Source organism: Diorhabda sublineata, chromosome 2 (genome assembly GCF_026230105.1).
Source record: "Diorhabda sublineata isolate icDioSubl1.1 chromosome 2, icDioSubl1.1, whole genome shotgun sequence".
Taxonomy (NCBI): Eukaryota; Metazoa; Arthropoda; class Insecta; order Coleoptera; family Chrysomelidae; genus Diorhabda; species Diorhabda sublineata.
Window position 1 is genome coordinate 38889460 of NC_079475.1, and position 15533 is coordinate 38904992.

The window sequence follows — 15533 nt, forward strand, 5'->3', positions numbered from 1 at the left end:
CAAAAGCCTTTAATGCGATTCTCGAGAATTGATCACATAATGAAAATGGACTTTTATTACTAAAAAAATACTGACAGTGCCTGCAAAATTTGGTATGGATGGAAATGTAGTCCAAGTCCAAGGGAAGATGCGTGCAGAACGCCGTGGAAATTACAAAATTAAAGCTCTAATTGCCTCAATGTGACAATTTCCTCCATTTTTACATAACAACCATCGCTATTTTTTTGACGAACTGGTTACTTATGGGACCACCTAATAATTTAAAAGCGCTAGTTCACTTTGATTTCATTAAATTCAAGTGCAAAGTCAACATAAAAATTTTTATTTTTGCCACATGAAGCAATGATCAATGTATAACTTTGTTGATGAAAAAATACAAATTTCTTCCAAATGATTTGGTTATTAATGAATGAACATTATTGTTTATTTTGCAGCGTAATATAACCATGAAAATGTCAATGTAATTAATAAAGTAGAATATTATCGAAATTACTTTAAAGATTAATAGAAATAGCTGTTTGTTAAGTTATTAACTTGTAATTATAGAGAATATCTTTGAGGCATTTAATACAGATAACTTGTAATTTGGTAGTCACTTTGGTTTACTAGTTTTTGTCTCTAATAATCGAACTATTGTCAGTGGAAAATCAAACAACTCCAATTATGTCAATTACCAAGTTAACATACTGAATTTTTAATTTTTCAAAACAGGTTTTTATTATTTCCAGAATATTTCCAACTCAATCCTTATGGAAATTGAGTTTTATCCAATTTTAGCATAATAATAGTTTCAAGTTAGCTGATATAAAGTCTCCATGGGCTTAAAACCCCAAAACTGCCTCTCAAATGTCCGAGGGCATTAGCCGAAACCCCTCCTCTTATGTTATCGTTGGACTCTTCAGTGGTAGTTTTGAAGCAACAATCGACAAAAACCAATTTAGAGTACCTTCGAACACTTCAGGAGTAGTTATGACGGAATTGAGGCGGCTTAGGGGTTTCGTGCCTATTGAGACTTTTAATCAGCTTGCTACAAACTAACTTTACAGAAAAATTAACCAAATCCCTATTTCCATAAGGATTTAGCAGGGTCTCTTGAAATAACTACTAGATTCTTCAACATAATTTACGTGAACAGCTGTTGATAAGACTTCTGAGCCTCTGTACGGTTTCTGATCGCGTATTTTGACCAATTGCTTTTTGTACCTGATCTCAAACATGCTGTATGAGAATTAGAACAGGTAGAAGCGGTAGACGAAGAAAACGTTGATTTCCTTAAATCATCGCAAATGGAAGTAAAAATGAACTCAGTACGGCCATTAAAACAAATTCGTGTTCGTGTTTGAAAAGAATCTAGACGCAGATCATACCTGAGTTAATGTTCCAATTCCCAAGCTATTCTTTCTTCTTCTTTTCTGGATTCTGCAGATAAAACGAGGTATGTTCCAGGTAACAATCTGGGTGTTCCAGTTCTTCGTCTTTCAACAGCAATTCGAGTTTCCTTGGAACCATTTCAGCATCCTTTTCTCTACAATTTACATTCTGGGAATATTAGATCTATGTCCTCAGTGAGAACTACTATTTAATTACATTTCTCGCGTTCAAGACTTTGTTAAACTTTTTCGCAATCTAATAACGTTTAGATAAACCACATTCATATTAGAAAATCGAAATTGTGTGTTAAGAAATAATTTTTGGTTAACAAATATTGAGATATATCCGATTTGATTATTTTTTTATGTAAATGGGAGGTATATGTATCATTTTTTACATATTTTTAATGAGGTTCTTGAAGTTCTTTATCAAAGTCTGCATAATAGTTTTTGGAGTGTTTGTATATCGTACATATTCGATAGGATTGCGGGATAATACAGGAATCTTCGACTACTTTGCATGGTTGTGTTTTATTGTCAACAAAGAGGCAACAGGGGCATGAAGCAAACAGCTCCACGATTTCTGGAACGTCCATAACCCAACTTATATGTTGAAAATTGTTTTATTGAAACCAGAAGTTTTTGAAAAAGGTTATTTATCTATTGGTAAACGCAGTCAAAAACAATCTTATGTAGTTCACCTCCGAAATGACAACTTTACATGTCTAAGCTTTCTTTAAAACAAAATTCTTTGGTATTACAATAAGTAGAATGAATAACTGAAATGAGACTCATAAAAAATTAAAAACAAAACAGTTTCAAACATCAACTTTGAAAGCACTGGAACGAATTCAATAGATAATACATAAAAAACCTGACCCAATATACTACATGAACTTATGTGGTGTGGAGGATTAGATTCTGATCCACTGACATAGATTTTTAATAGATTTATATTTTTCTAGTATATTAACGTTAATAGAATTTCTTTATAAATATATATTGATAAAATTTTTGGGATTTAATTGTAATGTGTTAACTGTATATCCTAATTATAGTGTCAATTTGTTTTATAATAAACAAACTGTCAATATTGTTTGTTATTTTATTTACGGCTTATGATTGTGTTGATATTAAGTTTCAACATTCAAAAGCGAAAAGTTTGTACAAAGCTGGTGCCTCGTTCGGCACTGTCCGTCAAAATATTTGTAGCCAAGTATAACATCACAGTGTTAGATCACCCAACTTTTTCGCCAGATCTTACACCTTGCGATTTCTACTTCTTTCCTAAGATCGAACCTGCATTAAAAGGGACAATATTTGAGTTTCATAGAAAGTCGATTCGAAGTATTTCCAAATGCAATTTTGGCGTGTAAAAATTAAGATGTAAATGACTCGAACTTTGTAATTCAGAAACAACTCGCTCCTCCTTGAATGTATCTGATTCATTATCGAAGAATTTAAAACTAAACTAACCAAAGTGATAAGAAAACTGATAAGTGATTCACGAGACGATGCTTAAGAGTTAGTTCTGTGGTGGTTATTAATGCCAAAGGTCATAAAACAGAACTAAGCTGAACCTATGCAAAGGTCAAACATCTAAAAGGTAGTTATTGTACATAATAGGAATTTAGTAAACATATAATTATGTATAATTGTTTTTACCACGATTACGTACAATTATATACAACTACATAGAACTATATAACTTGACATGATAACTATCAATGTATATATTTTCTTTCATGGTCTTCATCTATAGTAAACAATTAGCGCTTTGTTCAATTATACGGATTATGTTTTATATTTATGTCTACATGAACTCCTAAGTGTACAATAACTACCTTTTAAATGTTTAATACTATGATAAACGTAATTTTCATTTCTATTAACCTTGTCCTTTGCGTAGATTTAACTTAGTACATATTAGCTTTTCATGGCCTTTGGGGTTAATAACCACCACATTTTAAATTGCGAGGATTCCAAAATCCATCTTTAGATTGAGGATGCAATATCGATGATATTTTGAAAATTGTAACATCGAATAATAATTATTATATTTTAACACAAAACAAGTTGTTTTTAACATAGAATTTAAAAATTATAAATAAGATAACCTGGTGCCCGGTGACCCGTTTCTCTTCTGAGCGATTTAGCTCCAGATTTAGAGATAAATCGCTCAATGGGTACCAAAGCTGCCACGACAGGCAAATAGGTCATAGATAAACTATGAAACCTGGTAAATAACCCTACATCCCCAACGCATTATCCTTAATAGTAGTAGCAGTAGTTGCAAGGAACATTTGAAATTCTTTTTTTTTTTTCATTCTATTGTACGTCAATATTTTATGGTAGCTCCATAAGTTACCATCAGAAGACTCATTAATTCACTTCTTCGAAACATTCATTTACGCTCATTATGTTAGGTTGGGTCAGGTTAGGCGCATGTGACGGGATGTTCGCTAAGAACGGTTCCGCATGCGTCGGTGGAGAAGAGGGTGGGTTTTTCAGATGGTAGGCGCCCGAGCGGGCGAATCCAGCACCCCTGGGACTCCTTCCCAGGCGTCTTTCGAAGATTTTCCCAGCCACACCAAGAAAAAGGTTAGGTTAGGTTAGGTTAGGTTAGGTTAGGTTAGGATAGATTAGGTTAGATTAGGTTAGGTTAGGTCAGGTTAGGTTAGGTTGTATCGATATTTATGATTGCATGTGCATTCCTGATCCCGATCCGTCTTGATTTCGCCGTGAAGATTAACAAATAATAAGGCCTTGACTGTTTGTGGTTCACGTGTCGGTAAATCATCCAATGTATTTGTTGTTGCGTCTAATAAGGTGAAAATAGCGCAAGGTTTTTTTAATGAAAAGAGAATTGAACGGACTGCGTCGCTGCCTGATCATATATTACTGACTCGAGATTAATACACTTGAATTTTATTTTTTTCTATGTTTGTTTGTTATTATCTTCAAATTATTAGACTGTTTTCATAACTTTTATATAAAATCATACTGTTTGATAGATCAGCTATTTAAAAATAATTGTGAAACTGATACGTAAAAACGAGGGTGGTTTAGATTTTGATATAAATTTTTTTTGATAAGTTACAGAACTGAAATTTTGTACAGTTTCTCTAGATAGTCTCCATTTCAGTCTACATACTTTTACCGGAAGCCTTCGGATGCGTTTTTCGTAAAAATCTGTCTATAAGAAGAGTTTTAGTATTTTCCAGCCCAATTTGTTTGAACCACCCTTATACATAATAGAATCGATAACCATAGCAAATAATCATCTACTGTATAAATATATTCTCTAATAATATGTTATTAGTAATTTTTTTTTGTATAATTTTAGGGGGCTTTAAATGCGATTGCGGTAAAGTGTATTCCATGTCACATAACCTCAAAAGACACAAGAGATACGAATGTGGCAAGGCACCGTCTTTGACATGTACACTGTGCGATTACAAATGTTTTAGAAGAAATGTTATGAGACTGCATTATAAAAAAAAACATCCATTTTACTTAGAATTGGATTATTCCTAAATATAATCGATTACGAGTTGATTTATGCGATATTTTTTATTTGGTAGCGATAATTTGAATATATAAATCATAAATTAGCAGTAATATTTTTATAACACACGAAGAGGTCATATTTTGAGATAATAGTAGTTAACAAAAGGCTGCATGAAATATGTAAAATGAGTCATTTGTATACGTTTTTCATTCCGATATGTTGGTGTCATCTTGAGTGAAAATAAAAACGATTATTGGCATTGAAGTTTAATTCACAACTTTTTAAAATTATTGTTCCAAATTTAGGATCGCGTACAAGAAATTTACGCGGTGAACTTTTACTCTCGTACTCGCGTTGGCGCCCTCTATCGCCCGCGTACACGTCCCAGTGTATAACAAACGTGAACTCGAACTTAACACCAACGAGAACCTCAGCGCGAGCGTAGAGTTTATAAATCCTTTATTAACACATAAATGTCCGCGCTAGCGTCAATGTTGACGTCGTTTTGGCGCTGGGAAGTGATCAATTTTTATGTTCGACGTTCGCGTTGGTATTGGTGTCCAGCTCATATGATCAAATATAAAAATTACTGAAACATTTGCATGAAACCTTTCATGCAAATGAAATATTTAAATACGAAAATTATTTTGAGGTGGTAATTACTAAATTAATTATTTGAAACCCTATGGACAAAGGAAAGTCAAAAACTTTATAAATAGTTTTCAATTTGAATTATAACGCAGACGATAGCGTCAGCGCGAACGCCAACGTAACAGTTTATAGGTTCGTTCCAACTCATCAAAAAACCGTTTTTGGTACTGTGACGATTCTGCGCAATACGATTCTTATTTGTGTTCCAACCGACTTAGGTATAGTTTGTGAACCGTTTCTGTCTGGGATTAAGTAGAAGGACAGCTTTATCGATGGTCCTAGTAATCAATAAGGACTATTTCAGACGATACCGGTTTGGTTAAGGATTGAAGATAACTTGGAGGTATATTCAGAAGAGCAAAGAAATGCTGACTACAATTGGAGTCTAGTAGAGAAGAAAAACAAAAATTTGTATTTTAAAAAAATTTTTTTATTTGAAAATTCATTTATTCTTTTTCGCTTTTGTATTTACTGAAATAAAAAATATGATAGTTTCTAAGAATCTGAAATTCCTTTTTTCTTTTCTTGTTACCACAAAACAAAATTGTTTAGTTGGATATATAGGCATTTACGAAATTAATAGTAGAAAAAACGTCGCCATCGTGTTCTAGTGGTTAAATAAAAGTAATGTGCATAAAATTCAACATTTTTTGTCTATGCGTTATTTTTTTAAACAATAAAAACACCAAAAAATCGGTACAAATTTTGTTTTTTGCGTTTTGCGTTGAACTTATGCAAAACTCGTTTTTGTTACTATTGGTAATATTGTAGAGAATTGAAAAATCTTCAAAATAAGCTTTTATAAATTAAATTTCGATAATTTGTTGCTTAGATAATTTAACCAAAAGGAGAAAATTTGAAATTTCTTTCATTTTTTATAATTAATTTGATTTTAAATATAAAGGTTTCTTATTCACTGAAAACCGAGATTTCGATATTCTTAATCAATTCTCTAAAGATGGGCTCTGTGTCATTAATAGTTTTTGCAAATTGGCAATTTAAGAAAAGCAATAAATACGAAATATTTCCTCATAAAATTAAGTATTTTCACCTAAAATGCAAAGTATTTTATGCCAGTATGAATAACTGTTTATTAAGTTAATAAATAAGTCTTACAAAACATTGTGGGAAAATTATAAATTTTAGCAAAAAACTAATGTGACAGCTAATTTTAGCTGAACGAGTTAGCCCAGTTAAAAAAAAAAAGAACAAAATCGGCCCAATAGTTACTGAGTTAATTTGCTCCGCAGATTTGAAGTCTGTCGGAGCATTTTTGAGCCCGTCGTCTTCGCTTCTTTTCGTCATCCTTTGAAAAAAAGGGCCTCCTATGGTTTAGTTGCCATTTTGCAAAAACTATTGGGACCACAGGGCCCATCTTTAGAGCATTGATTAAGTACATCGAGTGAATAAGAAACCTTTATATTTAGAATTGAACAAAGTCTTTAAAAAATTTTTCGGTTAAATTATCTAAGCAACAAATTATCGAAATTTAATTCATAAAAGCTTATTTTTAAGATTTTTCAATTCTCTACAATATTACCAATAGTAACAAAAACGAGTTTTGCATAAGTTCAACGCAAAACGCAAAAAACAAAATTTGTACCGATTTTTTGGTGTTTTTATTTTTTTAAAATGTAACGCATGACAAAAAATATTGAATTTTATGCACATAACTTTTATTTAACCCCTAGAGCACGACGACTTTCTTTTTCTACTATTAATTTTGTGCCCTGGCCTAATAATAAATGGAAATAAACATTGTAACTCAAAAATTTTGTAATGTTTCATAAAATTTATTATCATAGGTAGACAGTATTTTTAATAAATCATTTATATTGTATAACTAATGTTATATTTTTTAGTTGTATACGATAAAATAGAAGAAAAGGACGGTAGTCGTTGGTACCTTTGTAAACTATGTGGCAAGAAATACAGACACGTCAGTTCTATCTACAGTCATCAGAAATTCGAATGCAATAAACCGCCCCAGTTTATGTGCGACATATGCAATAAGAGATTCAAATTAAAAGGAAATATGAAAACTCATATGGCTAACGTGCATAATATTATTAATTGAATATTTGTATGTACGGAGGATCTACAACGAGAGATCTGTTAAGAATATTTTAGTGTATATTTGGATCTGAATAAAAATTCGATAATTTTAAATCGATGTTTAATAAACAATGAGAGGGATCAATTTTTTCCACACTTCCACAAATTACATCGCAATTTAAACGTTTACTATCTAAAATTTATTAAAATAAAATATACATATAGAGTGAAAGTATGTAAAATTCCTCATAATTCACTCTGTATTAGGCGGATTCGATTACATTTGATCTACTTGTCTAAAAACACCAATTCAATGAAGCAATACATTCATTTAGACACCGCTGAGTATATAAATTTCAAATATTTATAACGGAAGATCTTTCAGGAGTCGATTTAAAGCACCATTTGCCGTCACGTTGCCCGAAAAACGAAGAAGGTATCACGAAAAGGAGACGCTGTCGATATTGCTGGTACCACTTAAAACAACGTAAAGATTCAATGTATTATTGCCCTGAATGTCCACTGAAACCTGGACTTTGTTTAGAAAATTGTTTTCGTCTTTTTCACGAATGATTCTAATATTTCTATTCTCATTTTTGACATTTTGTCAATGCCTTTTATAAATAAATTAACCAAAGACAGTATTAATTATTATTTACTTTATTTCTATAACTCAACATCAATTTAGTATAATTATAAACAGCTATAGTATAAAAAACAAAAGTAAGGCAGCTATTAAACTTTCAAAATACCTCTAACAATTGTTTTCGAAGAATATGGTGTCATTTGTTTGGCATCCAGAATTAAAAAAATATTTTTCTGCTCGTGTAATTCGAAATTTTCGAAATATTGTTGTAAACACAGGTTTAGAAGAAAAAAAATGGACACGATGAAGTACTACAAGTGAATTTAGAGATTCCTTTTGTAAATAAAATTATTTATCCCGAATTTATTCACAATAAAGTAAAATTTTACCAACGCATTCATACCCATAAAGTTTCTATGTGCTGTTTAAATTCATTATAAATTCGAATATTAATTAAAAAATAGTTTTCAGGACATCTGGAGATAGTACAACTCATAAGATAGAACAACAACCTATAGCAGACCAACTTTCCGCGTTATTGGATTTAGCGAAAAGTTTTGGCCAAACTTCAGCTATTAAAAAAGATCCTCCATCACAACTTCAATCGCAACCACAACCGCAGTCTCCGTTCCAAGCGCAACCTCAACAACTGCAAGCCCCACCGCCGTCTCAGTACCAACATCAACCCCATTTTCCAATCAATTCCCAATATTCATTACAATCTCATTTGTCCCACCATCAAAATCAAACCAACAAAGATCAGGAGAAAGAAAAGGATACGGGAGGATGTAGGAATAGGACATCTATCAGTGTATCGCAAACATTGATTTTAAAAGAAGCCTACAATAAACATCCTTTCGTCGATAGGATTAAGAGACAACAATTGGCTGATAGTACCGGATTGAGTAATAGGGTTATTAAAATTTGGTTTCAGAATAGACGACAAGAAGACAAGAGAAAACAACGACCTATCTAAAAAATATTGTATAAAGAATATCAAAAATACCATAATGATTATAGTTGTAGTGTAATATCAAAAATCTTTTAAGGACTTTTAGACAGTGCCATGCCTAATCTTACATTCTAAATTAAGTCGTTTTATTTCAGTACTAGAATCGATGAGTGTTTAATCAGCTTCTTATTCGTCATTTCATTTTGAATCCAGAACTCAAGTCACTTCTCAATATCTTCCATCAAATGGACTATCTTTGCATCAATAACAACTTCAGTTCTTTCAAATTCCACACTGATTATTCATGCAAAAAAATTGCCACAACATGAGATTCCGTCACCCTTTTAACATTTTTTGTCTCGATAGGATGCTTCTTATTATTCAGACTGTTTCTAGTCGATTTGTCATTAATCTGAAGACTGTAAACCGATGTTTAGTTGTAATAAACTTTCAAGAAACTGTATAGAGCTGAATTATCTCCACCGCATTCTCTATATCACAGTAGCAGAAATTTATGTACCTAGGACGAAAAATACTGTTTGCTAACCTCTGTATCTGTATTAGACTCGATTATAATTTCAACTTAACCTTGTGGTAGCTATCACTTCACGATGTAGTTGGAAATTTCTTCCCAATTGCATTCAATCAATACTACCACCAATTGTAATAATATCCTTCTGATGAAAAAAGGTCCAGTGATTCTAATATTCGTTATTCTTGTCCATTCGCTTTCTAAGAACGTTGTTTGCGTTAAAACTTTGTAGAAACTCTAGTATCTACGTAATTTTCTAAGCTTCTTTTTGATTTCTCGAAGAATTTCTTAAAAAAATTGAATATGATTCGATTTTTTTTCCAGTCTACGCTACCACAACATCACCGAAGATCTGTTGCCTACCAAAATGTGAAATAAAAGTCTTATTCTTCGCAGAAATTCGAAACAATCATTTTATTCTGTAATTTAGCCGTACACTGTATATAAATTCCAATAGGTGAACCAAAATGAAGATTTATTCTTGTAGCAAAGAAAAATTTAACAATGATTCTAGTAATAATTATATTGTTTAAAGTGTTGACCGATTTGCTTGTTAAAATTTTTAAATTTTTATTTGGTGATACAAAATTTTCATATTTATATCAAATTGTAAAAAAATCATTACCAAGCACCCATTCTCAAACTAGTGTATAATTTTATTAAAAATAAATTAGTAAATTTGTATGTTTATTTTTTACCATTTCATACTCAGTATTTTTTTTAGATTATACGTAAGTAATGTGAAATTTATCGAATTTTTTTTTGAAAAATATGAAAGGTTTACTCTCTTTACTCTTTTCATTTCAAAAGTCAAAACTACTAAATACAGGTATTCAAATTTTCAACATTCGCTGGTCTTAAATTGTCACAAAATTATTTTCGCATACAGTGAGATTGATGATCCCCCACAAAATAATTTCCCCGCTTACTAATATACCTACTCCAGTGATTATTTGATGTTTTGTAGCAATTCTGGAAATCTATGTGATACTTTCTTCAATTTGAATGTCCACAATAGATTCAAAATGCATTCTTTTATCGTATTTTTTGGTTTTTGGGAAAAGATCCGGCGAAAAAGCTGGTTACAGTAACACTGAAATCTTTCAGGAAGCTACTAATTCCGACACACTCAACTTGTCTTGGTCTTGTCGATATTTCTACAGTTAGAGACATTTAGAATGAGGCGAATAATGAAAATTTAAGAATTTCTCTATCACTTTCTGCAAATTACTAATAGTTTTGCAAATATCAAAAATAATGTCGATTTCGAATAGTATGAAGAGTGAAATTTCTTGTCTGTCTTCAATCACTCTTTGTTTATTGAAAATGCAGCACGTTTTTATAATAAGTGGTGTGGAGTCCCACAAATATGATATAAGATATTGTTGGAAACAAAATTTGTTCGCGCTTAGTGTCCCACGAATTAATTGAGATTTTATTAGACGAATTGTTACTTGCCATTAAAAATGGTTAGTAGCTAGACTAAAGTCAATTACCAGAACCCGTCGTAAAGAGATGTCGATTCGTGTGGAAAGACTGGTGAAATTATAAAGATGTAGTGTACATTAAAATTCTAGATGATCGATCTATCAATTTGGAGGCGTTCTGGGTGTATTTGGAAAGTTCAAACACGTCCTTAATAGTGTTACAAACTCTTCTCCGTCCTGAAGCCAGTCCTGCTTGGATAAAGTGGAATTCCGAACGCGCCGCTTTTGATTGATCGTTTGATCTTTGTTTTTATAGCAAGTGGTTTATTTACATTATTTCTAGTTCGTCTAAAATATCCATTTTTCAAAATGAAGCAACAACCTTTCGCTAAGAGCCTTTCAAACTTGTCTATTGATTTATTTTTATGAATTTCTGTCGAAAACTTTTGTACTAAAACTATATTTAGCAAATTAGTTTGGATGAAGCACAATCTGCTGCAATTCTTAGTATCCAATCTTTTAAAAGAGGAAAATCGTAGTCAATATGTTTATATTTAACTTAAATAAAAATAAAATTAATTCATGTGTCGCGCCTTGTTTTTTTAGTAAACTTTTAGCCTCACCTATAATGGGAAGTATCTGTTGCAGTAGTAATTGTTAATTAATTATTTGTACCAAATTATTAATAAATTCAATAGTTTTTAGCGAACCAACAACATCTGCCAGCTTCTTATCGAAACTTTTGGAATTTACAAGCTCTCACCAACCAACGAAATTAACAGAATTAGGAAAATCACAACCGTTCCAACAGCCTCCTCTTCCACTTAATAAAACCGAACCACAACCCCATTTTCCATCGAATCAACCACCATACAAATCGACTCATAAACAGATGACAACGGAGACGTACACTCCTGCAGCAGTTGAAAACCGAGCTAGTGCTCCCCATACAGAAAATCCCGGACAATCAGTTTCTACTCAAAGACCTCAGAAAGATGAGTTTAGCGGTTCGTTAGTTACAAGAAACAGAACGTCTATAACAAGAATTCAAGCTGAAATTTTGAGAAAAGCTTTTGAAAGCCGACAGTTTGTCGATAACGATTTGAAAGAATATTTGGAAAAAGCGACTGGATTACCCGGTAGAGTTATAAAAATTTGGTTCCAGAATAGGAGAAGAGAGAATAAGAATAAAATTAAGTATGGAAATTTGACGTCACCTTAAGGTGATATCAATAAGTCTAAAGAGTACATCTACTGAAAAATTAGTTGATCTGGCAACGTTGTATTAATTTGTCTTGTGTAAAACATATTTTGCTTGCATAACACCAATTATGGTATTTGTTTCTATTTGAAAATTCGATTTTTTTTACGATTTAGGATTTACTTCGAAAGATGTGTATGAAAATTTTAAAAGTATTTTTGAGATGGAAAAAAGGTGAAAATACGTTTTGAATCTCTACCTAGTGTCACGAACTGTTTTCAGTAAACCTTTTTTTTTGTATAAATCTTATATTGACCAAAAGTGTCAATTCTTTTCCTGAGTAGTTAAAATTAAAATATTTTTCTAATTTTCGTAAAACCGTTTGAGTATTAAGAAAATCAATAGGTAATTTTCCGCAAATATGTCAACTTAAATTTGTACGTCCCTCATTTCGTCCATTATTGTCTAGTTTTCACAAGCAAATTTGACGTACATTCAACAGCAAAAAAACACTCAAATTCGGTCTTATAATTTTGTTAACTTCATAAATCCCATTAATTCAAGGTAATAAAAATAAAAATCAACACATTTTAATGAAAAAGTTAACTTTAATTTTCATATTTCTCCTTCTGCTACGGCGAAGGGCATCGAAGAAATTAAATTTTGGACGCACTCCACCTACAAAGTATCCCATTCTTCACGAAAGGCAATTTGGAATTGGTTTAAATAAATAAAAACAGGACGACGATGTCTAACACACCTCCCTAAATTATCCCGCAAATTCTGTATGGGAGTCATATCGGGAAATTGTGCAGGCCAGTCCAAAACTGTGATTCCCAGTTGGTGCTTTAGGCCCCTTTCACACCAAACGAATCCGAATCAATCTGGATCACTCCGATTCAAGTTGAATCTGATTCGTCATCTCTTTCACACTAGCTGAATCAACCTGAATAATTCGTACCTGGAATGTTTAATTCTTCTCCAATTTTCCTCCACACAGAAGATATGAGATTTCTGTTGCTGTGATTTTTACACTGGCGTCATAAATCACACTATTTTCTTTAACTTTTAAAATTAAATATCTCCACGTCCATCTCGTATGGTTGTTGATTCAAGACTGACCGGACGAGGAATCTGACAGGTTGAATTAAGTGCGACCTCGAATCAAACCTGATTGAACCAGATTCGTCCGGTCTGAAGGCGGGAAAAGAGTCCCTTCACATTTAAACTTCCAAGCATGTACTTCCAAGCAGTCAGAGCCCCATTATCAATTCCGACCCAAACAATAACTGATCTTCTTTCGAAAGGGCGTAATTAGTGAAGAGTACATTGAGCTAATTGCTCCTCTGATCGTCAGCATAGTCTGTCTCGATCGTCTGAGTGGTATAGACCAAATTGAGCCTCATCTTTGTTCCATCAGACTACTCCTGAGCGCCAATTCAAGACTGTCTCGATCTTTACGAGCTCATTAGCGACAGCGACATAAATTAATTATCTAATGCCGTTGTTGTTGTTGCTTTTGGTCGTCCACTTCCAGGAAACGCCGGAGTGCCGAACCAAAATACAAAAAACGCGTCTATTAATGACAAAAAAAGCTTGGTGAATAACCTACTTATAGTTTAAACAGATTAATCAACTCCAAGAAAAATAAAACAAATGTAAAGGTTTTTAATTCCTGAAATGATTAATCCACGGATTTAGACATTACATTCTTTGTAATAACCAGATGACCCACAGGAACAAACACAACAGTGTACGTGTTTTTTGCTGTCGAGTTTATATCTAATAACTTGTATATCTCCAATCCATTTTGTACTTATTTGTTAGTTTATTATTTAAATTCCAATATTGTCAAAAAATACGACAAAAACCTAGTAAGGCAGCTGAAAATACATGAAATTATTTTGTGTAAAACTGTATATAAAGATAATCAATTATTATAATTAATTTAAAATAAATCTGATAGTCAAATTGTGAGTTTATTTCACCATTTCGATAAAATTCCCGATAATCTTTTATGTGTTTTTGAATATTTTTAATCCCAAAAAAGAGATTATACATCAGGGGGTGACATAATGGAGAGAATACGGAAAGCATTTTGGAATTTTTCTATAGAAATGCTTGATAATATGAGTAATTCTTCCAATAATCGCTTTCAAGCATGCATAGATGTGTTTGGAGGTCATTTTGAATATCTATTGTGATAATCAAGACGTATACGTATTTTGGAGTAAATACATAGAGTTGTATAAAACCAAATGTTGTATTTGAATCATATTATACAACAATTATTACTTAGATTATAGATTTTTATGAGGGGATCTTCTAAACGTTTAGTACTAAACTTTAGAATCATTTACGGTAAACTCCTGATCATTGAAATTGCATACAAGTCTTGGGACAGATTTTGTAATTTTTTAGCTGTGCAATTTCCCTCAAAGTGAAATTAATCGTAAACATCTGATAATATGTCAAATAAAACACATTTTCTTAAACCTTTTGATACATTAATGCTTCTAAATGTTCTTGATTTTAGGTATTTCCTGTTTTAAAATCAGTTATTTTTAATAATTTTTGAGTGATTAAAAAAATTGACGTTTCGACTTAACTTCTGTCTTTATCAAAATATTTTTAATGAGTTTATAGACGATTTGAGGTGTCTTAAGTATCTCAAATTCAGATCAAAGTTATTTCTCGAGATTTTATATTCATTAAATGAATTAAATTAATATTATTTTCATTTTAAATATTTGTATACTGGATTAATTCACCTTGGAATAATCACTCTTTAAGAGTAGATTAATATTAAAATCAATTTATTATATCATTTTGTATAATCAAACAATGTGAATATGACTAATACCTGGTTTCAAAATATGGAAACTAGTTATTAATTTATTGTATTTTTAGATAAGAAAAAAGGCCCGTACATATGTGGGATATGTGGAAGGAGATATACGTTTAGAAGTACCATGTTACGACATACGAAATTGGAATGTCAAAAGTTTCCTGGATTTCAGTGTATCTATTGTAATCATCAGTCGAAAAGGAAGGATAATTTGAAAGCTCACATGAAAAATTTGCATGGACTTGACTACAACAACGACAAATTGATTCCAATTATACAAAACAGATTTTGAAATAAGAATGAATCGAGATTTTATCGACATCGAAATAGCGAGCGTACCGTTATTTTTTCACGTTACTAAACGCAGTTTTAGAAATCGTTTTCTTGAATTTGTCTCAGC

The 15533-nt window shown here is 31.8% G+C and overlaps 1 protein-coding gene across 6 annotated transcripts in view; it reads left to right on the plus strand.

Annotated features, from left to right (window-relative positions):
- The window catches only part of LOC130452902 (longitudinals lacking protein, isoforms A/B/D/L-like), a 625711-nt gene that overhangs the window by 264115 nt on the left and 346063 nt on the right, over positions 1–15533 (plus strand). The window contains exon 5 of one of the 6 annotated variants that reach the window (XM_056792411.1): positions 11783–14256. The exons of 4 other annotated variants lie outside the window; for them this stretch is intronic. In XM_056792411.1, the coding sequence (XP_056648389.1) occupies positions 11783–12306 (524 nt within the window). In that variant the 3' untranslated portion in view covers positions 12307–14256. Of the gene's footprint in view, positions 1–8637; positions 10340–11782; positions 14257–15533 lie in introns of those variants that run through there. One more of the 6 variants, XM_056792412.1, reaches the window with a different exon arrangement.